Source organism: Gopherus evgoodei, chromosome 13, assembly GCF_007399415.2.
Source record: "Gopherus evgoodei ecotype Sinaloan lineage chromosome 13, rGopEvg1_v1.p, whole genome shotgun sequence".
In the NCBI taxonomy this organism is placed as follows: domain Eukaryota; kingdom Metazoa; phylum Chordata; order Testudines; family Testudinidae; genus Gopherus; species Gopherus evgoodei.
Window position 1 is genome coordinate 4,175,015 of NC_044334.1, and position 26,349 is coordinate 4,201,363.

Here is a 26,349-nt window from a genome sequence, read left to right on the forward strand (position 1 = left end):
ACGGCCTGCACCCCACCTCTCCTGCTGCCCCCTCCCCACCCGCGGCCTGCACCCCACCTCCCCTGCTGCCCCCTCCACACCCACGGCCTGCACCCCACCTACCCTGCTACCCCCTCCCCACCCGCGGCCTGCACCCCACCTCCCCTGCTGCCCCCTCCACACCCACGGCCTGCACCCCACCTACCCTGCTACCCCCTCCACACCCGTGGCCTGCACCCCACCTCCCCTGCTGCCCCCTCCACACCCACGGCCTGCACCCCACCTCCCCTGCTGCCCCCTCCACAACCGCAGCCTGCACCCCACCTCCCCTGCTGCCCCCTCCACACCCACGGCCTGCACCCCACCTCCCCTGCTGCCCCCTCCCCACCCGCGGCCTGCACCCCACCTCCCCTGCTGCCCCCTCCCCACCCGCGGCCTGCACCCCACCTACCCTGCTGCCCCCTCCCCACCCACGGCCTGCACCCCACCTCCCCTGCTGCCCCCTCCCCACCCGCGGCCTGCACCCCACCTCTCCTGCTGCCCCCTCCCCACCCGCGGCCTGCACCCCACCTCTCCTGCTGCCCCCTCCCCACCCGCGGCCTGCACCCCACCTTCCCTGCTGTCCCCTCCCCACCCTGCACCCCACCTCCCCTGCTGCCCCCTCCCCACCCGCGGCCTGCACCCCACCTCCCCTGCTGCCCCCTCCCCACCCTGCGCCCCACTCCCCAGCCCTGTGCTGCCCCTCCCTGCTTCCAGCCCCCCCGCTGCCCGTTACCCACACCCCAGCCCCTACTCCGCCCTCAGCCCGCGCCCCCTCCCCACGCTGCCTCCAGCCCCCCGCCCTCAGCCTGCCCCCCACTCTCCCGTCCCCTCCCCGCGGGCCGCTCTCCCGCTCGCCCCTCCCCGGGCCGGAGGCTGCGCAGCAGCGGCTGAGGGAGGGAGGGAGGCGGCCGGAGGCCGGGAGCCGCCGTCGCTGTAGCCGGGCCCCGCGCCCCGCCCCGGCCCGGAGCCGGCAGCCCCGCGGCCCAGCCATGGCCCTGGTCACCCTGCAGCGCTCGCCGACCCCCAGCGCCGCCTCCTCGGCCAGCGCCAGCGAGGTGAGCCGGGCGGGCGGGCGGGGAGGCCTCGGGCCGGGCCCAGGGGGAGGCCGCGCCAGGCCCCGGGCGGCGGGCAAAGGGGGGCGGACCCGCCCTGCCCCCACACCCCGCAGTACCCCATGTCCCCCCGCCCCCCCACCCCGCCATGCCCCCAATCTGCCCCCTGCCCCCACACCCCGCAGTACCCCCATGTCCCCCCGCCCCCCACACCCCGCCATGCCCCCCTGCTGTACACCCCGCCATGCCCCCAATCTGCCCCCCACAACCCACCACACCCCCCATGCCCCCCACACCCCGCCCTGCCCCCAATCTGCCCCCTGCCCCCCACACCCCGCCATGCCCCCAATCTGCCCCCTGCCCCCACACCCCGCAGTACCCCATGTCCCCCCGCCCCCCACACCCCGCCATGCCCCCAATCTGCCCCCTGCCCCCACACCCCGCAGTACCCCCATGTCCCCCCGCCCCCCACACCCCGCCATGCCCCCCTGCTGTACACCCCGCCATGCCCCCAATCTGCCCCCCACAACCCACCACACCCCCATGCCCCCCACACCCCGCCCTGCCCCCAATCTGCCCCCTGCCCCCCACACCCCGCCATGCCCCCAATCTGCCCCCTGCCCCACACCCCGAAGTACACCATGTCCCCCCGCCCCCACACCCCGCCATGCCCCCAATCTGCCCCCTGCCCCCACACCCCGCAGTACCCCCCATGTCCCCCCGCCCCCCACAACCCGCCCTGCCCCCACACCCCGCAGTACCCCATGTCCCCCCGCCCCCCACACCCCGCCATGCCCCCAATCTGCCCCCTGCCCCCACACCCCGCAGTACCCCCCATGTCCCCCCGCCCCCCACAACCCGCCCTGCCCCCACACCCCGCAGTACCCCATGTCCCCCCGCCCCCCACACCCCGCCATGCCCCCCTGCTGTACACCCCGCCATGCCCCCAATCTGCCCCCCACAACCCACCACACCCCCCATGCCCCCCACACCCCGCCCTGCCCCCATGTCCCCCCGCCCCCCACACCCCGCCATGCCCCCAATCTGCCCCCTGCCCCCACACCCCGCCATGCCCCCTTGCTGTACACCCCACTATGCCCCCAATCTGCCCCCCACAACCCACCACACCCCCCTGCCCCCACACCCCCGCAATACCCCCATGTCCCCCTGCCCCCACACCCCGCCATGCCCCCTTGCTGTACACCCCGCTATGCCCCCAATCTGCCCCTGCCCCCCACACCCCCCCACCCCGCCCTGCCCCCACACCCCCACAATACCCCCATGTCCCCCTGCCCCCACACCCCGCCATGCCCCCCCGCTGTACACCCCGCTATGCCCCCAATCTGCCCCCCACAACCCACCACACCCCGCCATGTCCCCCACCCCCGCTATACCCCCATGTCCCGCTGCCCCCACATCCCGCCAGACCCCCATGTCCCACTGCCCCCACAATACCCCCATGTCTCCCTGCCCTCCACGCCCTGCAATACCCCCTGCTGTATCCCCAATCTGTCCCCCACACCCCGCCATACCCCCTGTACACCCCGCCCCCTGGCCCCCACAATACGCCCCATGTCCCCCTGCCACCCACACCCTGCAATACCCCCCGCTGTACACCCCGCTATACCCCCAATCTGCGCCCCCTGCCCCCCCACCATACCCTCATGTCCCCCCACACCCCCAATCTGCCCTCCCACCACACCCTGCCATACCCCTATACACCCCGCCCCCCCCACACCCTGCCATTCCCCTCCACTGTACACCCTGCCATACCCTCAATCTGCCCCCTGCCCCTCACACCCCGCCAGACCCCCCATGTCCCCCTGCCCCCCCCACTCCCAATCTGCCCCCCTGTCCCCCACACCCCGCCATGCCCCTGTGTCCCACCACCCCCACACCCCGCCATACCCCCTGTACACCCCGCCACCCACACCCCGCCATACCACCCGTTCCTCCGACCCCCACACCCTGCCAAACCCTCAACCTGCCCCCCACCCCCCATCCTGCCATACCCATGTCCACCCACACCCCACCATACTCCTAATCTGCCCCCCTGCCCCCATACCCCCTGTACACCCCGCCATACCCCCAATCTGCCCCCTTCCTCCCACACCCCGCCATACCCCCTGTACACCCTCTGCCCCCCACACCCCGCCATACCCCCTCGCTGTACTCCCCACCATACCCCCAATCTGCCCCCTTCCCCCCACACCCGCCATACCCCTCATGTCCCCCCGCCCCTCACACCACGCAATACCCCCCGCCGTACACCCTGCCATACCCCCAATCTGCCCCCCATCCCCCACCATACCCCCATGTCCCCCTGCCACCCATGCCCCGTCATACCCCCTGTACAACCCCTACCCCCCAAAATACCCCTCATGTCCCTCTGCCCCCCACGCCCTGCAATACCCCCTGCTGTATCCCCAATCTGCCCCCCACACCCTGCCATACCCCCTGTACACCCCGCCCCCTGACCCCCGCAATACACCCCATGTCCCCCTGCCACCCACACCCTGCAATACCCCCTGCTGTACACCCCGCTATACCCCCAATCTGCGCCCCCTGCCCCCCAAACCTAGCAATACCCCTGCCATGTCCCCTGCCCCCCACCCCCTGCTATACCCCCACCGTGCCCCCTGCCCCCACAACACCCCGCTATAACCCCACTGTGCCCCTGGCCCCCACACCCCACTATACCCCCTGCTCACCACCCCATTCATCTTGCTATATAGCCTTGCCTCTACAGAGCCCATACTCTGCTATATCCCTCTGGCCCATACACCTGCTGTACAACTCTGCCCCACTCTGTCTCCTGCCTCTATATGGCCCACACCTGCTGTACCCTCTCTGCCCCATTCACTTCACTATACCTCCTTCCTCTGCACCAAGCCCCACACCTTATTATACTCCTCTGCCTTATTCCCACCCCCATATGCCCCCATTTATCTTATCTCCTCTTCTCCTGCCCTATACACTCCTGTATCCTTCCCCTGCCTTATAAACCCCAAAGACAGGCCCTGTGTCCGCCTACCCTAACTCCTCGCTCTCCTGTGTCCTTCCCTACACCCCCATGCCCTCCCTTTATGCAGCATCCCACTTGCTTGGGCCTCACTCCCATATACTTCCCCCTGTGTCCCTTCTCCTATCAGGTTAACAGTCCTATGTCTCACCTGTCAAATCCCTGTCACTATGGGAGGTGGTGGGGAGTGGCTGGTAAAAATCTCACTGACTGTCCCCAGCTCAGGGATGCTCTTTGTTTACTTTGTTCATTCCGAACTGTGAACCTTGGACTCAGCCTTTAATTCCCTGGTGGCGCTGCCCTAGCTCCAGGTTGTGGGTTTGGGTTTGGGTTTATCAAGCCACAGAGACACGGTTTGTTTTCTAGCTGTGTTCACTGAAAAGTGCTGAATGCAGTGTTGTAGCTGTGTGGGTCCAAGGATGTTAGAGAGCCGAGGTGGGTGAGGTAATACCTTTTATTGGACCAACTTCTGCTGGTGAGAGAAACAGCCTTTCAAGCTGCACAGAGCTCTCCTTCCTGTCAGAAGAAGACCTGAAGAAGAGCTCTGTGTAAGCTCCAAAACGTCTTTCTCACCAACAGAAGATGGTGCAATAAAAGATATTACCTCGCCCGTCATGTTTCACTGAAAATGTTATAAAATCATGAAGATTCATAAACGTTTGTAAAATCTTTACTTTTTTTTAAAAAAAGATATAAAACCTAAATTTTGTACCTAAACGATTGATTGCCCTGTGAACCCCTGAAATAGAGAGCCTGATTCTCATCTCATTTACGCAGTTGTAAATCAGGAGTAATCCCATTGAAGTCAGTGGGGTTACACGGGTTTTAATCTAGTGTATGTGAGAACGAATCAGGCTTTTGGTGGGTCTGTCTTGTCTTTGGCATCTTTCTGTATTGTCTATTCAGTATCATATCATGTAGGGGTATAAAGCCTTTTTTCAAGGAAGTAGGGGTCTCCTTCCATGGCACACAGTATTGGCTCACCTCTGCCATTTGATGCAATAGAGTGTATTCCAAAGGGAGGGCAATTCCTTTTCAAAAGCATCTCGATGAGCCAGGAACAAAGATGCTTTAAGTGGCACCCAGAGAAAGGCTGAGGTAGGATATCTCCCTCTGCTCTCCATCCTAATGGTCCTTTCTGATCTAAAATTCCATGAAGCTATGAATCACCCCTGGAAATTTAAACAGTGGTTTATATACTGTATAAGAGCTCTTACAGCCTGCTTCTTCATAACACAGAAACCAGTATGGATTTATAAAATGGAGGCTAATGTTGTCTTCAGGGAAGTTGTCATAGTGTCAATATGGCATGTCAGAAACCCTTATGAATTTTTTTTCTGAGAAGAAAATGAATTTGCACAGTCGCTAATTTTGTACAAATTCAAATAGCTCCCTTGAACTATCAGATCTCCAGCAACTTTGCTGCTGTAAGCAAAGCCCCAATCCTGCATTGCAAGCTGTACAGGCTCAGCTGTCTGCTTGGGCAGGTCGCAGTGCAGAATCAGGGCCTGAAGATCAATCTGTCCTTCCGTGATGCAGACTTCAGGATGCTATCACCTGAAGAGCCATGGCTTGACATCACTCAGAATGCCTGGGACATACTGGGGGATGAGTGGATGGTTGAAAAGGCATTGCCAGTGATGGGTCCAATGCAAGACAATTATATTTTTATATAACCCAGCAAATAAACAGTCGAGTTGCCAGCCTTGTCAGTTCGGATAAATGTTCTGTCCAAAGAGCTAAAGCCAGTTAAGAAGGTTTCTGTCCTCTGTAATGGCAAGCCCTTAATTCTTCTGTTGTGCCTATTTTTGTTTGTTTTTAAAAAACGTCAACTTGAAATCTAGTCCGTTCGAAAAAATGAGTGTCAAGTAGCTTCAAGTGTGACTCTCCCTGGTGATATTTGTGATTTCACACATATTTTTACAATCACAATTTTTAAAAAATGTTTGTATGTTCCCCCATTGCTGTGTAACAGACACAGACAAGTGGGGGAGCTCACCAAGTCCCCAACTCTGCAACTGAATCTAAGCAGGTGGACTCTGTGTCCAGTGATTTCAGTGGAATTTTTGAAATCACTGGGACTCCACATGGCTCCAGGGGTTTTTCTGCAGGAGTCTGACTTCAGGATAAGGACCCAATGCTAAGTGGTGGTAAAGGCACAAAATAAACAAACTATAAAAATAGAGGAAATATATTTTTCTTCAAAGCTCCATCAGTCACAGTAATCTTGCATTGCTTTTTAATATCTCCTTTCCACTGAATAGCTATAGGTCTGATATACAGATTATGCAGAGCTGTAATAGAGCTAGTGTATCATCATTTCAATGTCCAATAACAAATTAAGGCCCATAACTACTAGCTATAAGCAGCACATTCTTTGGCATCATTAACTCTGACCTTCTGAAGTCTGAACATTTAAAAAACCCTCTAACCTTCAAAATGTTGTTAAAACCCTTTTTTTAAAGTTGAGGTCCATAAAAATCATTTAAGAGCATTGTACATTGAACAGCAGAAGGGCGCTCCAACTGGTTGTGGCCTTTGGCACTACTGCGATAAAAATGTTAGTAAAAACCAATAGGACACTTATGCTTTTTTAAGTTTAAAGGCCAAATTAACTTCTTCTGATTTGTGTAAAAGCCACATTTGTGCTGAGGCTCACCAGCTGTGTTAGGTTTTACTCTTGCTTCTAATGGCCAGGCTACCTTATCTTGGTTGGTGAAAATACTTGCAAAAAATTTAGAAAAACAAATCCGTGGCTGTTTTGGAACATGATATTTATCAGTAGGCTGCACGCTTTGAACTGGGGATAGGCTCAGCTCTTCCTGGCCTAAACGCATAGGCACCTGCCAGAGATCAGCAGCATAAGGTTTATGAAACAAAGTTGGACAGTTTTGATTACATCAACCGTATTGACACTCTGCCCCATTCACTGGAGGCTTTACTTACATCCCGCTCTTTGCTAACATTCTGACTTCAATGGGAGGGCTGTGTGCACATCCCTTGTGATGTCTGTGCACTCCATCCACAAGCTGATCTGCCCTCCAGCTGGCAGGACTGGTACTTAATGGTTTTAAACTCCCTGTGACATCCTGCACCGGGTGAAATGGTGGGTGGGGATATTTTATGTGGCTGGATAGCACTATGTTTCTGTAAACATTGAAAAAAAATCATTGTTTTAAAAAGCGTGAGGAATTTTTGATGATAAGCTGGAAACAGCCAGTGCATAACACCTTCTTTTCCCTCCTTAGCTGGAGGTTGGCAGTGATGAAGATCGCAAATTAAACCTGAGGTGAGCAGAACCATTTAATTCATGCTGTTCTAAACATTGTTTCCAGCACTGTTGAACTTCTGCCATGTGATTTCCTAGGTCCTGATCCCACAATGAGCTTTGGGCAGGCAGATTCTTGCTACTGTGTAGACCCGAGGGCCTGTAGTGAGCTGAGGCCTGATCACTGAGCTCTCTCATTTATTTTATTTTTGATCTTGGCATTTAACAATTAAAAACTAAAATGAGGTTTAATTTTCTTGTCAGGAAAAAAGTGGAAAATTGTTTATAAAATTCATCCACAATGCTTATTAATTATCTTAATGTGTCTTGTCTCTAATGGTTTGGGCGTCTTCTATGCCCTTTTTGGAGGGGGGTGGAGAAATGGTGGAAATGGAGCCATCCTCTGTTCGCTTTTGACTGTTTAACGGCCAAGGATTGAATTCATTTCATGTTGGAAATAAGAAGTAGCTGTTATCAAGTGAGGAGGGGAAGAGGAAAGGAACAAAAGATAGAAGCGAAGAGAGGGCTGAGGTAAGTAACCTAGAGGAGATGGGAGAGGGCTTTCATGTGCAGAATCAGTTGATGCCCCACAATCTCCAAATGTAGCTGTCTGAAGGGAAAGGCTTAGAAACTCTGCAGTATCTTAGCAGGCTTGTTCTTTTAATTTTCTCTTCTCCTTGGCCCAGTTTTAATGTCCATTTAGGCAGTTGGTTGGTTTTGTTTTCTGTTTGCCATTTGTCATTGCTTTTTTTATAACTTCAGGCACACTGAGTTCATGGGATATTGCATGGTGTATCTCTGTTACACACTATTGGAAGTTTGATTTCCCTTTACAACCCGATACACCAGTGGATTCCAGCAGCTGCATAGCTATGTTTTGGGGCTGGGATAGAACCTGTTTTAATTTGGAACCTGTATAATTTTCTGATTTTGGCAGTGGGTGGGGTTTTGAGGAATGGACTCTTTTCATTCTGCATAAAGTGAAGTTAGAAAGCCAAGTCTTCTCTATAAACAGGTGAGGTAAGCGGCAAGCAGCTGCTTTATAGCCTTTGTTGTTTGGCTCAAAAATGATTTGACTTGAGTTACAAATCTCTCTAACAAGACTGACTATACATCAGAGGCACTGTGCATTTGATTTTGCTAAGCAGGACTCTCTGGTTTGTAAGGTCTGATTACAATTTTTAATTTTTATTTCTCAATCCTCATTCTGTAGTGGTAGTGGTGTCTAGAAGTTCAAGGAGAATTCAGGACTCCTGGTTCTACTCCCAGCTCTGCCACTTATTCACTATGTCAGTGGTTCGCAATCAGGGTTGTGGGAGCAGGTTTCAGGGTTCTGCCAAAATAGACCAGAGAGCAGGGCCAGCATTAGGCTCGCTGGGGCCCAGGGCAGAAAGCCCAAGCCCTGCGGCCCGGGGCTGAAAGCCGAAGCCTGAGCAACTTAGCTTCGTGGGGTCCCCGGTGGCATGGGGCCTGGGCAATTGCCCTGCTTCCTACCCACTAACGCCGGCCCTGGCGTTTAATCTACTGCATCTGCTGAAAACCAGTTGTTGTGGCACAGGTGGACATGGAGTTTTTATAGCATGCTGTGGGGGCCTCAGAAAGAAAAAGGTTGAGAGCCCCTGCACCGTGTGACTTGGGGCCATATTTAGCACCCACTGAAGTCAATGGAAAGATTGTCATTGATTTACCACGGCCCTGGACCTATGCCTTGATCTTGCTATGCTTTTGTTTACCCTGTTGTAAAACAAATAATAGGTAACCTACCAGGAGGGTCATGGGAACTAATTCATGTCTATAAAATGTCCCTTTGCTGAAAGCTGCTGCAGAAGTGCGGATTATTGTTGTTGTTCTTTATAAAGAGGCAAAGTGATCATGCAACCATAGGTGCATAAGTAAGTGGTCCGCGTAGACACAGGGCAGCAGAGTTCTAATGAAGGTGTGTCAAACGACTGGTTTCAGCCTGCTTGGTATATTATCTGGTCGTCATGACAGATGGCGATTCTGCAGAATGCAAAATTTCATTTGCAAAAAAGTATCAAGTATCTAACCAATATGGTCACAAAGAACCTTCTGAATGTAGCCTGATGTAATGCTGCCTCAGGGTATGTCAGTGCTGGATCTGGAAGTTTTAATTATGTGTTCAACTGATCACCTGCATTACTTAAAAATATAGCCATAAAGCCGCTTCATTAAGTTTCAGAGCTAACGTCACACTGAACTGAATGAGATGGTGCACCCTTCTCAGAGCCATTTCAGGTTTAGGATTGGTGGAGTTAGAAGGCGTAAATTCCAGCTCAAGGACTCACACCCATGCTAGCTCTGATCAAGCGATTGCACCAAAATAGAAATGTAGCTGTGGTGGGCAAGCGGCGGGAGAGGCTAACCGTTCTGAGTACATACCTAGGGTACTGGACAGGATCGTACTGGGGTCGGCTAGCTCTTCCGACCGCTCGCACCACCGTGGCTACACTTCCGTTTTTAGTATGTAAGCCTGATTAGAGCTAGTGTGGGTATGTCTCCTTGAACTGGAATTCACACCTTCCAGCTCCAGTGTAACCAAACTCTAAGGCAGCCTGAAGCAGCTCTGAGAAGTGTGCATGGTCTCATTCAACTCAGGGCCTCTGGATATATAGGCACAAGTCAGGCATTTGGACTCGCCAGCGGCCAAAGAAACAAAAGGGGAGATTAATACCAGTCTTAAAAGGGGTTTGTGTAATTTTTTTTCAGTGAGTGATGCTGCGAACAGCAGTAACTTTACGAACTAAGGTCTGGTTCCTCGACCTCTCAGAGCATAATGGGGCTACTTGTATGTATATTTGCAGGACTGAGGCGTAATAATTAGTTGCTACCCTTGATCTTTATCCAACCCTCTTGCTGTGATGAGTGGGAGCTGTGATGAGGATTGAGGGGAGTTTGTGGCACCATGGCCTATGAAATCAAATTTTAAAATGGATTGTAACCCTCTGCACAGAAATTTGTCTTCATAAAGTGCCTTCTGTAGAGGGATTTACTGAGACTCTACTTTGTGCCCATAGGGTGGCAGAGTTGTTCAGCTTCATTGTTCTTTTGTTGCAAAAGCAGTCAAAAGCCCAGGTTGCGTTCGCTGCAGGAAATGCAGGCATTGATTGGTGTGGCAGTGAGATACTTTTATCTTAACTTTGAGATCCTGGACTGAGAGAGACTGACATGACAGCAGTGTTCTGTCACATGTGGTGGGCATAGGGTTTGGTAGTGCTTGACTTAAAAGACCTCATAGGATCCTAGAAGTCAGAAAAAGGAAGAGCTGTTGGAACATAAAGTCCATTTGTCTGCCAGTGTGGGTGAATTTCCCTGACACAGGATTTATCAGATATTACACATTTATGGCTTTTTCAGAAACTTTTCATAAACTTGCTGCAGAAAGTCCCAGAATTTTCATTTGTGGTAGGACAGTTGACTCAGTGTGATCATACCATCAGGCTCTTTCTATAATTGCTGAAGATTCTGACAGCCCCTGTCACAAAGGGCTAGCTGCTGTACCTCTGACTCCTCTTTGGAATGACACGACAGCCCCATGTATGCAGTGTTGTTGTAGCTGTCTTAGGCCCAGGATATTAGAGAGACAAGGTGGGTGAGGTCATATATTTTATTGAACCAACTTCTGTCATAGCTAAATACAAGATGGAACAGATTGTTTAGCATAGATAGTTAGCATATATTGTAAGGGACCATTCAAGGTGGAGTGGCGGACAAAAAATGGGGAGGTTAGTGGGTTACAGATGGCTGTAATAAAAAATAAATCCAGTGTGTGTGTTCAGTCCATGATTTTTAGTGCCTAACAGAGTAATGAATTTAAGTTCCCGGCTCATCTTTTGAAAGTGTTGTGCAGGTTTCCTTTGAGGATGAGGACTGAGAGATCAGCTGTAGAGTGATCGCTTTGTGAAAAGTGTTCGCTCACTCACAGGTGATAGGTTGTTTTTGTCTTTTATCATTTTCCTGTGTGCATTCATTTCAGAGTGTACTGATTATCTGGTTTCAGCCACGTAGTTGTTATTGGGGCAGTGAGTGCACTGGATGAGGTACGCCACATGTTGTAATAAGCATGTGTAGGACCCATGGATCTTGGAAGATGTCTGGGGTTGAGGATTTGATCACTGTAGCAATGGAGATATGCTAGGATACTCATGTTTTCCTGGGTATATTCCTGTAAGCCATTTTTTGCCATCAGATATGTAAAGACAAGCCCCAGTGCAGACAGAGGGAGTTGCCAACCCTTGTATGCATTTGATTCAATGCCTATGATATCTTGGTAAGGTCTCAAATTGCTGTGTGTAATTCTGTTTTTAGGGTTGCCATGGTTGCTGAATCTTGTTTCTTGTATCTGTCCTGGTCACAGGGCATTTGTGATTTGATTTTTTTCAGAGATGCTATACACCCACAGGATCCTGAAAAGACTTGTGTTCTCACCTTTAACCACAAGTGAGTTCATTAAGTTAATGGGACTACTGAGATGCTTAGAGTTTTTGCATAAGATTTTTCAGGAACAGGTCAGTTGACTTCAGTGGCCAAGTAATGGGTGCTCAACATCTCTGAAAGTCAGGTGGCTTTAGAGCCAGATTCTGCTCTGTTACACTGAGGCATCCTCAGTAAAGGCAAGGAGGACATGGTTAGTTTTTTCTTGGTACAACTCATCTAACTTCAAAACTAGAATTTACACTGTTGTGACATGACAACTGGGAGTGTTTGTCACTTGGAGAGTCATAAAGCGAATCCTGTAATGTAGATAATTAATCTAATTACACTTCACCTGTTCCTTTTTATCATCCATGATGATAGATTTTCTTGTCCTAAGTCAAGGAGAATGTTTCACACCTAGCCAGTCCCATTATGAATGTTGGCTATTGCTCAAATACACTCGGACAATACATCCAGATAATCACTGTCTTAATTTCAAATATACAGTAAGTTTGTTTATCCAGTCATTCCATAATGCTCACAATTACAGGGTTTTCAATCACATTCTGAATGTGGTTGAAGAGAGACAATGCGTGGGTGCCTTCAGACGCTGATTGCCTGCACAGAGGATGACGTTAGAGCCATGATGCGTTGAGGTCTAGGGGATACCTATCCAGACCTCTGATCTGGTCTGAAGGTCTCTCTTGAAAGAATTGGTTTTGTCTGACAACATTAAAGACAGCTCTAGGAGGTAGCTCCACTCTGCATTGAGCGAGCTAGAGTCATTGTGGGGCACCTCAGCCTTGGAGGGGCCAGAAGGACACCCCACTACCCGCTAGCACAGTAACATGGTCATGCTCATGTGGGGTAGACTGCCACAGTTTAACTCACCCCATGCTCAGTGTGCAGCAAAACAAAGGCTGAGAGGGGACCTTGTTGCGCTCTATTAATACATCAGGTGGTAAACACCAGGGAAGGGGATGGTCTATTTAAGCTGAAGGACTGTGGTGTTACAGGAGCAAATGGATATAAACTGGCCATGAATGAATTTAGGCTGGACATGAGCAGAAAGTTCAGAGGAGGGAGGTTTTGGATCAGCCTCCCAGTAGGAGGAGTTGGGTGCAAACAACCTAAGTAGTTTTCAAAGGGCGCTTGATAAGGTCTTGGATGGCATTGTGTCCCTGCTGTAGTAGGGACTGGACTTTATGACCCAGGAGGTCCCTTCCAGTCCTAAGTCCCTGCGTTCCTGCACCGTCTAGTCTCAAAGCAGTCTCTGCATTGTGTCTTGGCTTCTTCGCAGACTGAGGGATAGGAGCCATGTCTGAAATGGTTATGTGATGCTTCTGCAGCCCCACAACTCCTTTTAAGAGCCACATGGCTGTTTGAGACTCCACCGAGCCTGATGGCTACATACAGGAATTGTGTTGGGGTGGCACTGAGCATGGGAAGTAAAGGTAAACCAAAGACAGGTCTCCCAGTGGGCAACTCTGAAACAGACCTGTAAATGGGCTTGGATCCTCTGCCCTCCTCCTGTTCCAGTTATCCTGAGCACACCTGGGCACCTCCCATGTCTGTACCAAACAGTAAACCGGACATGGTGCTTTTATGGAGTGTCCTTGGGAGAAGGGGTAAAGCTGCATGGGTCTCTGTTCTCTTTGTCGGCTGTGTTGGTGATGGAGCTCTGAGGCTAGCTGCTTTACTTTGGTAGAGGCAGAAGATTAGAAAGCTAAAGCAATAAAAATGCAAATTAAATTTGTCCACAGCATGGCAGAGGATTCTGACTGGAAGAATGTGCCTTTGGGGGAAGATAGCTCCGAAGCTGTAAACACTGAGAAACTGGTGCTTCTGGGAGCGAGGAGCAGGGGCAGGCAGGGAAATATCCTGCTGTTTTTTAAAAAAGAACATTATATTAAACATTTATGACCCAATCCTGCATTTCTGAGCCTGCAGGACTGGGTTCTTAGAGCTTTTTGAAATAACAGTTAAGGGGCAGATTCTGCAAATGGGGTTTGATGTGTAAATAAAGGTTTGCAGGATTGGGCCCTTATCTGCCCATGGAGCCTTTGAAGAACTCCTGTAGACCTGTATTGTGTCTGCAGTTCAAACCGCTGTTCAGGATGACTTTAGTTGAGTGTGCAATAGAGTGTCTTTACCAGTGAAATGCTGCACATTGCTGACAGTGTGGTCCAGTTGACAGAGAACAGGACAGGGACTAGAAAGACCTGAGTTCTTCCCTCCCCTCTCCCAGCTCTCCTACTGACTCACTCTGTGACCCCTATCTGAGCCTCATTTACACATCTGTAAAATGGGAGATAATACTTTCTCATCTTTGTAAAACACTCTGAGATGCAAAGTGATGTGTATGTGTTAAGAATTGTTGCTTTCATTCATTACCTGTCAGCTGTCTCATTTATAGGACTTTTTATCACCTCTGAAGCTAGCATTAGTTGATCTGTCTTTCAAAATGTAATGAGGAAGTAGCATTGCTTCCCCTGTTTTTGCCTGTCAGTGATTTAAATGGCTGAGCACTCACTATCCCAGTGAGTTACCTGGTCAGAAATGAACATGCTCTGCTTTAAGAGACCATATTGGTTAATAACTAGCTGAACACTTGCTTTTGTTGTTGTTTAATAAAAGAAAGTTATTTTCTGATTGTGGTTTGGAAACCACTGAAGGCAATGGAGTTACACCGGGATGAATTTGGCTCCTTCTGTACTTTGGCTTTGTGTGTCTGATGGAATCTTTTGATTTACAGAAGTCACCAAACTACTCTGTAATCAACAGCAGAAAAAATTACTGCAAGTAAGTTCCTTCCAAGCGTATTCTCCCAGCTTGCATAGGTATAAACTCTCATGCATAAACAGGGAGGTGATTAAATTAAAATCATATTTACAAAATTCTTCCCCATGATACCAATAGTACCTTAAGTAATTGAAACTCAAAGAACTTTAAAAATCCAATTTACTGTTCTCCATTCTGCTATTTGTTTACATTTTGCACTTCACTTAACTCTGGTAGTGAAAAAAACCTGCTTAGTTTCAGCTTGTTGTCCCCTGCTAGTCTTGTGCTGTGTTTAGATCCCAGCACAACACAGGGGTGTTTATATACAAACTTGACTTCTGTACATACAGGTGTATCTTTCAATATTTTTATAACCCCCCCGCCCACCCTCATACCTTTTTACCTGTAATTGTTTTGTTCAAACTGCCTGACAAACGTCCCTTTAAGTGTATAAGGAATTGTGTGCATGCAGTGAGGGAGGGGAGAATAGACGAGTTGTATTTTAACAACAGACCTGACTGACTCTGGGTCTTTGGGCTGGGGAGGATGTTGGGGCTCAGGAAGTCAGGGTGCCTGTCTTGCGCGTTTATTTGGGAAGACAGTAGCCTCTCTGTGTTCTTGTCCACTATTTATTGCCTTAAAGTGAGTCGGTGGGAGCTCCAGAGGCAGAAGTTGAAGAGTGTATTAAATGTTCAAAACAGGATGCTGAATCATATCCTGACAAGGCTGCAGCCGCCTGCCTAGCGTGCATCGTACAATGGGGAAATGAGTTCTCAGGCCCCTGACCATTTGTAACTGTCTGCCCTGTAGGTGTGGCCTTGGAAACTGGCAAAGTTATAATTAGGGCTTTACATTCCACACTGTCTGCTGCAGGAACATTTGAAAAATGTGGAGTAGGAAAAAGCCCCGGCTTAAACAACAGCAGGGAAGGTGGCGTCTCCATCGGTCGCCTGCTCGCAGCTGAGCAACGCTGTGTGGTTATATAGATGCGGGCAGAGTCTCAGCAGGAGGCTCCAGGCTGCCACCCCATTGCCAGTCCAGAGACCTGGTATTCAGACATCAGGTGTGACGTGTGTAGGGAAGGTGATGCATGGCTTCAGACTCCTCCTACAAGCTCACTTCTTTCATGAAGCCCATCCCTGCAATAAAAAATATGGTCACCATTTTTAAAAAAAAGCTCTGAACTAGAACCTTTTTCTAGGCTTGGTCGGCACATTTGTCTAACAAATAGTGTTTTAAAAAACAGTTGTAGAAAACCTAATCCAGACAGGGAGTCTTCATGGATTTTGTTTAATTTAAATGAAAAGGGCGTTGTTGGTTTTTTTTCTTTAGACAAGGTTTCAAAATCCCTCTGCTGCCTCTGAAACAGCAAAACAACAGCACCATGCTAGTGCATGGGATCAGAAAGTGAAACAGACCAGTCAGGCCCTGCCTTTAACAGGAATGAAATGCTAAAAGGAAGCAAACTGCATCCATTTAGTTATTCACCCTTAAATACAAAAAAAGACACCTCTCTGCTACGCTCGCTTCCCCCCCCCCCAGTTCATTAGAATCACAATCCACACAGAAATCCATTACTGTGCTCCCATTCAACAAAAGTAAATCTGTGTAAACTACCTATAATTTGGAGCATAAAGTACGCCCTGACCCGCAAACCCTATGGCTTCCCCCAGAGACTCAGCAAATAGTGTTTGCAGCAAGCCCAGGAGGTGAACATATTTGGGCAGTGCGTATTGACCGGCTGGTTCCAAAGGCAAAGAGACTTCATAGACAATGCCCTGCCTGTAGCTGATTCTCTCCTGTAGGGTTTGATCCTGAAGATACTGTATGTACTGTTCAGTAGAATGCGGAGTGCTCGAGCCCCTTGCGGGATTAAGACCACAGTGAGGGGCACCAGTCCAAGTGAGTATGCTGGTAAGTGCTGTGGTACACAGGGAGCGACTGAGTGGGAATGGATAAAGTTAGAGTGTTTTAATGATAGATAGTGCAGAACTCAGGTGGTGGTGGTAGGAAAGAACTTTCCTTTTGAGTAGCTGATATCGTAAGCCTGGTTGTACCCCTTTAGGAGAGCTGTTGGGCAGCTTGAGACGCTCCAGCAGTGTTGGTTTGTAGGGTTGTGAGCATCCACACACAGTCAAAAGAAGAACACCCTGTTACGGTTGCTGTTTACTGTCCGTTTTACCGTTGACAGAACTGCTACAATCATAGCAGCTCATTTTTGCTTTTTTCCTGTAGAAATCCACGTTGTAAAGATCACTAGCAAAGACACCTGCTGTGGGATGAGGGTCTGTGTGAGTGACAGAAAATAGCCACTAGGGTAGGGGTTCTCAAACCGGGGGTCGTGACTCCTCAGGGGGTCATGAGGTTATTACGTGGGGGGTCACAAGCTGTCAGCCTCCACCCCAAACCCCACTTTGCCTCCTGCATTCATAATGGTGTTAAATATATTAAAAAGTGTTTTTAATTTATAAGGGGGGGTCGCACTCAGAGGCTTGCTAAGTGAAAGTGGTCACCAGTGCAAAAGTTTGAGAACCACTGCACTAGGGAATGTGCTGGCCTGGGATGATGTAGATGAGAGGCTTTTTGGCTTTTGCTCAGTTACTCTGCATGGTTTTGCTGGGTTTATTTTGTACACATCACTGATGTGTCAAATACGCCCTGGTCTCTGCTGCCTTTTTTGGAATCGTTCTAAAACCCATCAGCTCTGCATTTTCTGGGCAGATGCACTGCTGGTGTTGCTGGGGTTTTCAATCACTCTGCACTGTTGCCTGTCTGTGTGGTGGCTGACCACTGCTCATTCCATTTGTGGGCTTGTTTCTTAATCCTGGAAACTATTGTTCACTTTCCTGTGCTTGGCCACCCAGCCTCCCCTTCCCAGTGGTTATGGGGGTGTGACGTTGGGAGCCACCGGCAAAGGGCAGGTGAGCTGGGATGACGAATAAAATAGTTTAAAGGTTTAAAATAATGAGTTTTGGAACGGAATGGAGGCAGATTGGTCAGTAGGCTGGCAGCTTGGCTGAGAGAGGAGCAGACAGGAGCAGCATTCCTGAGATTCACTCTGAGGTACTAACATGCAGCACTATCTGCTAGGCCAAGCGTTCCAAACTGTTCTCTAGCAGGGAGCAGTGTAACAGAGTTTTTCTCATGAACACCTCCCCTGCCATTCCCGGTTGTGTGGTCTTACCTCCCCTCACATAACCCCGCAGCATCTCTATGACAATTGCCTACATGGCAAAACACTAGGAAAGCACTGAATGTTTTTTTCAGTTCTTTTAATGCAGTCTGGAGCTGGAAATGAGGAGGAAAGCCAGCACCATGTGACTAGTTGGCTCGCTATAGACCACCAGTGCATTGGGGAGCAAAGTCTGCTCTAGGCTACAAAGCTGCCCCACTGCATCTTTGCTGTGTTTTGTTTAACCTCTTCCAATAGATGTGCTGCCACGTTGTATCCAGGATCTCTTCAGATCAGTCTGGACTGTGATACCGTGCAAGGGACAGCACTGGGGGCGTGTTTTGCCCCTACGTACCTAGCAATAAGCAAGTGGGTAGCAGTTAAGACAGCTGCACGAAGCAAAACCGTACAGGTCTATTCTGAATTGTTGGATGGTTAGGAAAGGATGATCTTGTGGCTGAAACATTGGACACAGGACTCTGAAGTCCCCTTTCCCCATTCTGTGTTCACACCCATGCTAGAATGCTGGTGTTTGTGGTCATAGGATGAAATGTCATCTTAAGGGTTAATGTATCAAAAAGTATAAGTGTTTATTATTGTTTAATGGCACTAATACAAGCAGAGACGCTTTTAGAACATCTGACACTGGACTCTGAGGCAGCTGGTGTCACAAATGACGTCATTTTTCAGCGGGAAGCTCAGAAATGGTCATTGCAATTAAAAACATTTGTTCCAAGTCTTTTGCATACTTGCCTGATGCTGTGATGGGCCTCTTGCCTTTTTGAACTGTGTTATTAATGGGATGGGCACCATGCACAGTTTTTCTTTTCTTGTAAAACAGTCTGTACTTTTGTTTGGCTTTTCACCCTCCAAATTACTGGGGATTCTTAGCATTTGCTCTTCTCTAGCCATTTGTAGTCGCTCTGCTAGCTTATTTTTGTGTCTATCTTGGGATCCCAAAGATTTTTCCACCTTCCCTTCCTTGCATTCAGATACAATTCTAGCTTGAGGGGCCTACCAAAGCTGCTCCTTCATTGCCTGGGGGAGCAACCCAGGCTGCCCCTGCCTGCTAGGATCTGATTGTGCCAGCTTTGCTGTGCTTGCCGCTCCTCTGGGAGTAAAAGGGACAGAGCTGGAGCACAGAGCCCTGGCTCACTGGTGGGGCTGGGAGCTGGATTTTTGGAGTCACTTCTCTAATCCCTCTGAGCTTGCTGGCATTGCACCTGGCCAGCAATGCTTCTCCCTGTGAATGATTCAGGGTGAGGTTCTCCTGTAAAGCAGGAGGAGAGTGATGTCTGCATTGAGGCTGACAGGGAGGCTAGTCAGGTCTGCCTGAAGGATGGTTATTGTTTTTTCCTTACATAGCGCTATCGATGTACATTCTATACAGTGCAGATAGGGGCAGAGACCCTGCCCCAGAGAGCTTACAGCCTGTGAGTTAAGACAAGAACAGTGGGAAGGGATGACAAACCCAGGGAGAGGTCTGGAGGAAGGCTGAGAGTGAGGCCAGTAAGACTATGCCACTACCTGTTGGCCTCCTGGAAGAAATGTGTTTTGAGGGGTGGAAGCCTGGCAGAGGGCAGCATAAAAGCAAGTATGGGAGGAGGACAAAAGGGGGGTGCAGTTTGTTGAGGTGCTGGGAATGTGGAGGAAGTGGAAGGAGGGGAGTTGGAGGAGAGGAAGGTGATCAGGAACAGTCAACATGGATTCACCAAGGGCAAGTCATGCCTGACCAATCTGATTGCCTTCTATGATGAGATAACTGGCTCTGTGGATATGAGGAAAGTGGTGGATGTGATATATCTTGACTTTAGCAAAGCTTTTGATGCGGTCTCCCACAGTATTCTTGCCCGCAAGTTAAAAAGTATGGATTGGATGAAGGGACTATAAGGTGCATAGAAAGCTGGCTAGATTTTCGGGCTCAATGGATAGTGATCCGCGGCTCGATGTCTAATTGGCAGCTGGTATCAAGTGGAGTGCCCCAAGGGTCGGTCCTGGGGCCGGTTTTGTTCAACATTTTTATTAATGATCTGGATGATGGGATTAATTGCACTTCAGCCAGTTCGCAGATGACACTAAGCTGGGGAGAGGTAGATATGATGGACGGTAGGGATGAGACCTAGACAAATTGAAGGATTGGGCCAAAAGAAATCTGATGAGGTTCAACAAGGACAAGTGCAGAGTTCTGCATTTAGGAAGGAAGAATCCCATGCACTGCTACAGGCTGGAGACCGACTGGGTAAGCAGCAGTTCTGCATAAAAGGACCTGGGGGTTACAGTGGATGAGAAGCGGGATATGAGTCAGCAGTGTGCCCTTGTTGTCAAGAAGGCCAATGGCATATTGGGCTATATTAGTAGGAGCTTTGCCAGCAGATCGAGGGAAATGAGTATTCCCCTCTCTTCGGCACTGGTGAGGCCACATCTGGAGTACTGCGTCCAGTTTTGGTCCCCCCACTACAGAAGGGATGTGGACAAATTAGAGAGAGTCCAGTGGAGGGCAATGAAAATGATTAGGGGGCTGCGGCACATGGCTTATGAGGAGAGGCTGAGGGAACTGGGTTATTTAGTCTGCAGAAGAGAAGAGTGAGGGGGGATTTGATAGCAGCCTTCAATTACCTGAAGGGGGGTTCTAAAGAGGATGGAGGTAGACCGTTTTCAGTGGTGGCAGATGACAGACCAAGAAGCACTGGTCTCAAGTTGCAGTGGGGGAGGTCTAGATTGGATATTGGAAAATGCTATTTCGTAGGAGGGTGGTGAAGCACTGGAATGGGTTACCTAGGGAGGTGGTGGAATCTCCATCCTTAGAGATTTTTAAGGCCCGGCTTGACAAAGCCCTGGCTGTGATGATTCAGTTGGTGTTGGTCCTGCTTTGAGTGGGGGATTGGACTAGATACCTCCTGAGGTCTCTTCTAACCCTAATATTCTATGATTCTAAGTTGTGGAGGGTCTTGGAGGCAAGAGTGATGAGCCTGAATATGGCACAGAAGGCAATGGGAGGCCAGCAAGGGGATACCCCACAGGGCCGAATGTGCTTGGTGGAGCAGTGCCAGATGTATGGCCTTAGACAAGCCAAGGTGTTGCATACTATTATAGGGAACTGGTGTCTCCTGGGTTCAGTTCCCTTCTCTGTAATTGACTCACTGAATGATCCTGGCCAATTTACTAAATTGCCAGTGCGCCTTGCTTGACTTCTCTGTGGAATGGCTGTGACTCCATCTCCAGGCAGGATTATGGGGCCTAATTAACATGGGTGAATCCTGTTGCCATCTGCAGGTGAAGGGTGCCACGTAGCTGCAAGGTATTGTGAGCATCTTAATGCACTGAGTCACGATGAGCTGTGCCAAGACTCACTTGTTTACTAAGGAGTGGAGGGAGGTTGCCTCAAAGAAGAGGGTGATGAAGAACTTCCAGAGAGCTCCGGGTCAGCACACATGAAAGAGCATCCTCCAGCTATAGAGTCCAGAGGAGAGTTGGGAGGGTAACACTGGAGACAGGCGAGACAGAAGGAGCAGCTAGGGGAGTGTGTTGCCAGGGAGGTCTAGGGAAGCCAATCTAGGCAGAATTTGGTGGTGGTGGTTTGTGGGTGTGGGGAGGAACCAGGAGGATGTTCTTGAAATAATACACTGCTCAGCTAGTTCATAAGCTTCTTGCCGGCCATTTTAAAAACACAGTAAAATTTTCAAAAGTGCCTAAGTCCAATTTTCAGAAGAGATTGAGGGGCCATAGGGTGTGTTTACAGTGGAGCTAGACACCCTGACTCGGCCATAGGGTATGTCTACACTGCAGTTAGACACTGCAGTTGACTTGGGCTCACGGGGCTGTTTAATTGTGGTCCAACCTTGCAGGGTCCTAGAGCCTGCGCTCTTGCCTGAGTCTGAGGGTATGTCTACATCTACAATTTTGCAGCGCTGGTTGTTACAGCTGTATAGGGCCAGCGCTGCAGAGTGGCCACACTTACAGCAACCAGCGCTGCAAGTGGTGTTAGATGTGGCCACACTGCAGCGCTGTTGGGCGGCTTCAAGGGGGGTTCGGGGAACGCGAGAGCAAACCGCAGGGAAGCAGGTCTCCTTCCCCAGGTTGCTCCAGTGTTCCCCGAACCCCCCTGCAAGCAGATCTCCTTCCCCGCGGTGTGCTCTCGCGTTCCCCGAACCCCCATGCAAGCAGGTCTCCTTCCCCGCGGTGTGCTCTCGCGTTCCCCGAACCCCCTCCCCGCAAGCAGGTCTCCTTCCCCGCGGTTTGCTCTCGCGTTCCCCGAACCCCTGTGGAAGCAGGTCTCCTTCCCCGCGGTTTGCTATCGCGTTCCCCGAACCCCCCTGCAAACCGGTGGGGAAGGAGACCTGCTTGCACGGGGGTTCGGGGAACGCAAGAGCAAACCGCGGCGAAGGAGACCTGCTTGCACGGGGGTTCGGGGAACGCGAGAGCACACCGTGGGGAAGGAGATCTGCTTGCACGGGGGTTCGGGGAACGCGAGAGCAAACCGCGGGGAAGGAGACCTGCTTCCCCCCGGTTTTCTCTCGCGTTCCCCGAACCCCCCTGCAAACCGTGGGGAAGGAGACCCGCTTGGCGGGGGGATTCGGAGAACACCGGAGCAAACCGCGGGGAAGGAGACCTGCTTGATTACCAGAGAGGTATCCTCAGGTATGCTGGGATACCTGCTTATTCCCCGGAGGTCAAGAAAAGCGCTGGTAAGTGTCTACACTTGATTACCAGCGCTGGATCACCAGCGCTGGATCCTCTACACCCGAGACAAAACGGGAGTACGGCCAGCGCTGCAAACAGGGAGTTGCAGCGCTGGTGATGCTCTGCAGATGTGTACACCTCCTAAGTTGCAGCGCTGTAACCCCTCACCAGCGCTGCAACTTTGTGATGTAGACAAGCTCTGAATGTCTACAGTACAGTTAAATAGCCCCTTAGCCCCAGCCCGTGAGCCCGAGTCAGCTGGCATGGGCCAGCCGCGGGTGTCTAAATGAAGTGCAGACGTACCCGAAGTCTCAGTGTAAGTCAGGCTCCTAAGTGCCCAAGTCATTTTGGAAAATGAGATGTATGTGCTTTTGAAAATGTAACCTCTATTCCTTTGTGTCCGTAATGGACGGATAGATTGACTGCATGAGACACACTAATTTGCTCCAAATGGGGGCGCTTTAGCGCTGTGGTAAACGTGTTTCCTTGCTCTTTCCCCTCCAGTGGCTCTGGTGTCTGCGGTTGAATTTGGGGTGAATATGTGAAGCATGATGTAGCAATCTCGAGGTACACTGGACTGACTTGAGACATGTCACTGTAGGTCCATTTATGCTGGGGAATAAGCTTTGGTGGGTTTAATGATTGGTTTCATTTTTCTTTTTCCTCTTTGTGCTGAAAGAGAGTTTGTATCTGGCGTTGTGAATGGCCTACAGTGTCTGAAATGCTTCTTAGCATTCTTGTGCTGTGAATGCAGCCTACGCCTTTCAGCCAAACAATACAGGCTCAGAAACTCCTTTTGTTGCTGGAGTGTTAAAAACATTTAGAGTGAAGATTGCCAGATTTCTTGCTCACTGGTCTCCTTTTTGACTTGAAATGCACCAAAGGGCTGGAAGTTTCTTGCATTATCTGGTGTGAGTTGCTGATGGGGGTGCTGGGGAGCCTTGCTGTTCCCTGCACACACTGGATCCTGGGGTACAGGATTGTCCATGCTTGGAAAGAGAACCTTGGCTATTGTGGCCAGGTTGGCGCATGTAGGAGTGTATTTCCAGTAAAGTGAGGGGGTTCTGTCTGAGGCAGGGCTTCCTTTGGTTTGGAGCACCACTCATACCTTAGACCCCTTCATTGTAGCAACCTGTCTTCAGCTTAGGCAGTGTGGATAGGACTTGCTTTAGCAATCTCTAGTTCAGCGAAAGAGATGGGAAGAGCTTTACCGTCTCAGGAGCAGGTAATGAAATGCACAAAGACAACATATTTTCAAAATATCCCCGAATTTCAAGTGCCTGGGTTTCTGGGTGCCCAATTTGAGACATGTAGGTTCTGGGGGGTTTTAGAGGTGCTGAGCACCAGCAGCTCCCACTGCCTGCAGAGGGAGTGTGGGTGCTCAGTGGCTCTGAAAATCAGGCCTTAGATGTGTCAAGTTGGGTATCCAAGTTATGGTCCACTCTTCAAAGTGTAGGTCTGGGTATTCTGAATGTCCTCTAGAGGGAGCTCAATCAAGAGTGCTTCTGTGTTCAGGAAATAGCCCTTTGTAGTGCACTGTTCACAGCAGGAGGTCAGGTGTGCCTGTATTTGGAAAGTGAAAACAAACCATGGTGGATTTTTAGCACATCTTGCAGTGTCCGTATTTCTAAGGTAGAATCTCACTTGTGAAGGAGAAAACACAGATTGAAATCGGTCCCTTGAGCATTCCCTTTACCAGATCTTTTGCATGGCAGTGCAGATCATCAGGTACTGGGTCAGTCCATAACACATTGTGTTTAAGCAGGAAATGGGAACTACAGTGCTATCAACTAGCTTTATAAAGGAGACTCCATTTTATTTTATTTGCTAGGGCATGCCAGGCTTTTTATACGACTGAGATGATGGTATGTGTTACGCAGAGCGAATAAATATTTTAAATGTATGATGCACTTTGTTAAAGTAGGAAAAGTGGAGAGTAAGCTGCTGTTGCTTTAAAGGGTTCTAATGTCTATTTCAACAGATTTTACAGGAACATAAACGAGTAGCTATAAAGTTAATTTTCCACCAGCTCTATTGTGTCACATAAAACCCCTTCCAAAGGCCCCTATCTTGGTCAGGAAGCGTTAGCTGATGTATCTCATATCAAGCTAAAGCAAGCAGTCAGTGCACTTCAATTGTCCTCTTGGCTGAAGAAGTAGGAACTGTATTGTTACATGTTTATCTTCCTGATGCTTGCTTCCCTGAATCACCCCTTATATTTTGTGTGTATTTCAATATTTCAAGAAGGCTGCAAGTTTGCTCCTTAACTGGCTTCGCTATTGGGCCACTTCAGTCAGAGACTAACTTGTGATATGGTTCAGCCATTTGGAAACAGCCCCGTGAATGTGCTGTGAAGGGGGCCTAGGTGGTATCTCACATTTCTGGGAGTGCAACTGGGGAAACTAAGCAAAGGGCTACATTACATTTTGCTGCAGAATTGCCTTGAGATATTTTGACTTTTCTGAGCCAGTGACTGGACTGAACAGAAAAGGAAAGATAGCTGGAGCCTCCTTTGCCAAAGGCAAAATTACAAAGCAAGTGTTTTTAACTGCGGAGACTGGAAACCGATTTCCCTTGAACTAATCAGCTTGGGAATGGTGACTAGAAGAGCATGTGAAGATAGGGAGCTGATATTCTGTGGGGTGTTCTCAAGTGTAACAGGGTGGGAGGTGGGATTGGAAGAAATGTGTATTTGTTTCATCTAAAGATGATGGGGCGAATTCTGCCCTGGCGCACAGGGGCACAATTCCCATGCCGGGAACAGGAGCTGCACTGCTGAATGCCAAGGTTGGGTTTGGCCAGATATTGTCAAATACACCATGTAAAGTCCTCCTATTGTTGGAAACCTTTGAATGAGGAGGCAGACATCCTCTGTGGTGTTCGGCAGCTCTAGCTCAAGATGGTCGCTGCTAGATAAGATAGGGTGCAAGCTCGCTGATACACAGGTAACTAGGAGGGGGGAAACAATGGGGGCCGGAGTTGTTGGAGAACATGGAGAAAGTGCTCATTATTTTCCCTGCTGGTTAGGAGCAGCCTAGTGATTGCAGCATCAGTGGTTGCTGAAAATGGTTTTGACTGTGTGGAGGACACATGCCTGTTCAAATGGATAGGGAATTGTCTGTTCAGTGGATCAGGGCTGTGTGCCTCCCTGCTGGACTGTGGGCTAGCACGAAAGGATTGATGTCCTTCACCCCATCCCACACGTGCACACATACACATGTTAAAATTGATGAGGAGGCAGTTAAGAATCTTGATTTTTGACAAAGAGATAGTGCATTGGAAATAAGGCATGGCTTGGTGCCTATGGAAGGCCTGGTTACAGAGTTTGTGTGGAGCAAAAGGTTATCCAAGCTATACAAGTACATGCCAGAGGCTACAGAGGAGCCATTGCCCATGATTAAAAGTTTTACTGAAATGGAAAAAGACCATCCAGGGAATTTCGCTGGGCTCAAATTTGGGAGGAGGCCCCGAAACTGTTAGGGACATCCAGAATACAGGCTCCTTCACGGAAGCTGACGCTCTAAATAAGAGAGCCAATTATCCATCATTTAGACCTTGAGGGAGGTTCAGTGAGCGCAGTTCCTTCAGTGATGCTGCAGCCAGGACACAGAACAATGGGAGAGAATTGCTGACCGGGTGAGCAAGGAGCTGGAAAGTTAGTTGTGTGTGATTTCTCCCCTGCAGTTTCCTATCCAGTGGAACAAAGATCCTCTCTCGCCATTTCCTGTGGCCAGAGCATGCAGTCCCTGCGGGGAGGATGATGGTAATGCTTAGCCAGAAGGTGTGGAAGTCTGCCGCAGTAGTTCAGAAATTGGGAAAATAAAGTTTGAGACTCAGAATACTAGAAATTCTTCTAGAGACCAGTTGGACCACAATTCTGAGTAAGTGAATCTGAACTCCAGCTGCCCTCAGTGTACTC

General features: G+C 49.9%; 1 protein-coding gene across 2 annotated transcripts in view; it reads left to right on the plus strand.

The window, feature by feature from the left end:
- The first annotated feature begins 994 nt into the window (after positions 1-994).
- Positions 995-26,349, plus strand: part of SSH1 (slingshot protein phosphatase 1) — a 59,674-nt gene continuing 34,319 nt past the window's right edge. For both annotated transcript variants that reach the window (XM_030582737.1, XM_030582738.1), the window contains exons 1-2: positions 995-1,076; positions 7,344-7,384. In XM_030582737.1, coding sequence (XP_030438597.1) covers positions 1,011-1,076; positions 7,344-7,384 — 107 coding nt within the window. In that variant the 5' untranslated portion in view covers positions 995-1,010. The remainder of the gene's footprint in view (positions 1,077-7,343; positions 7,385-26,349) is intronic.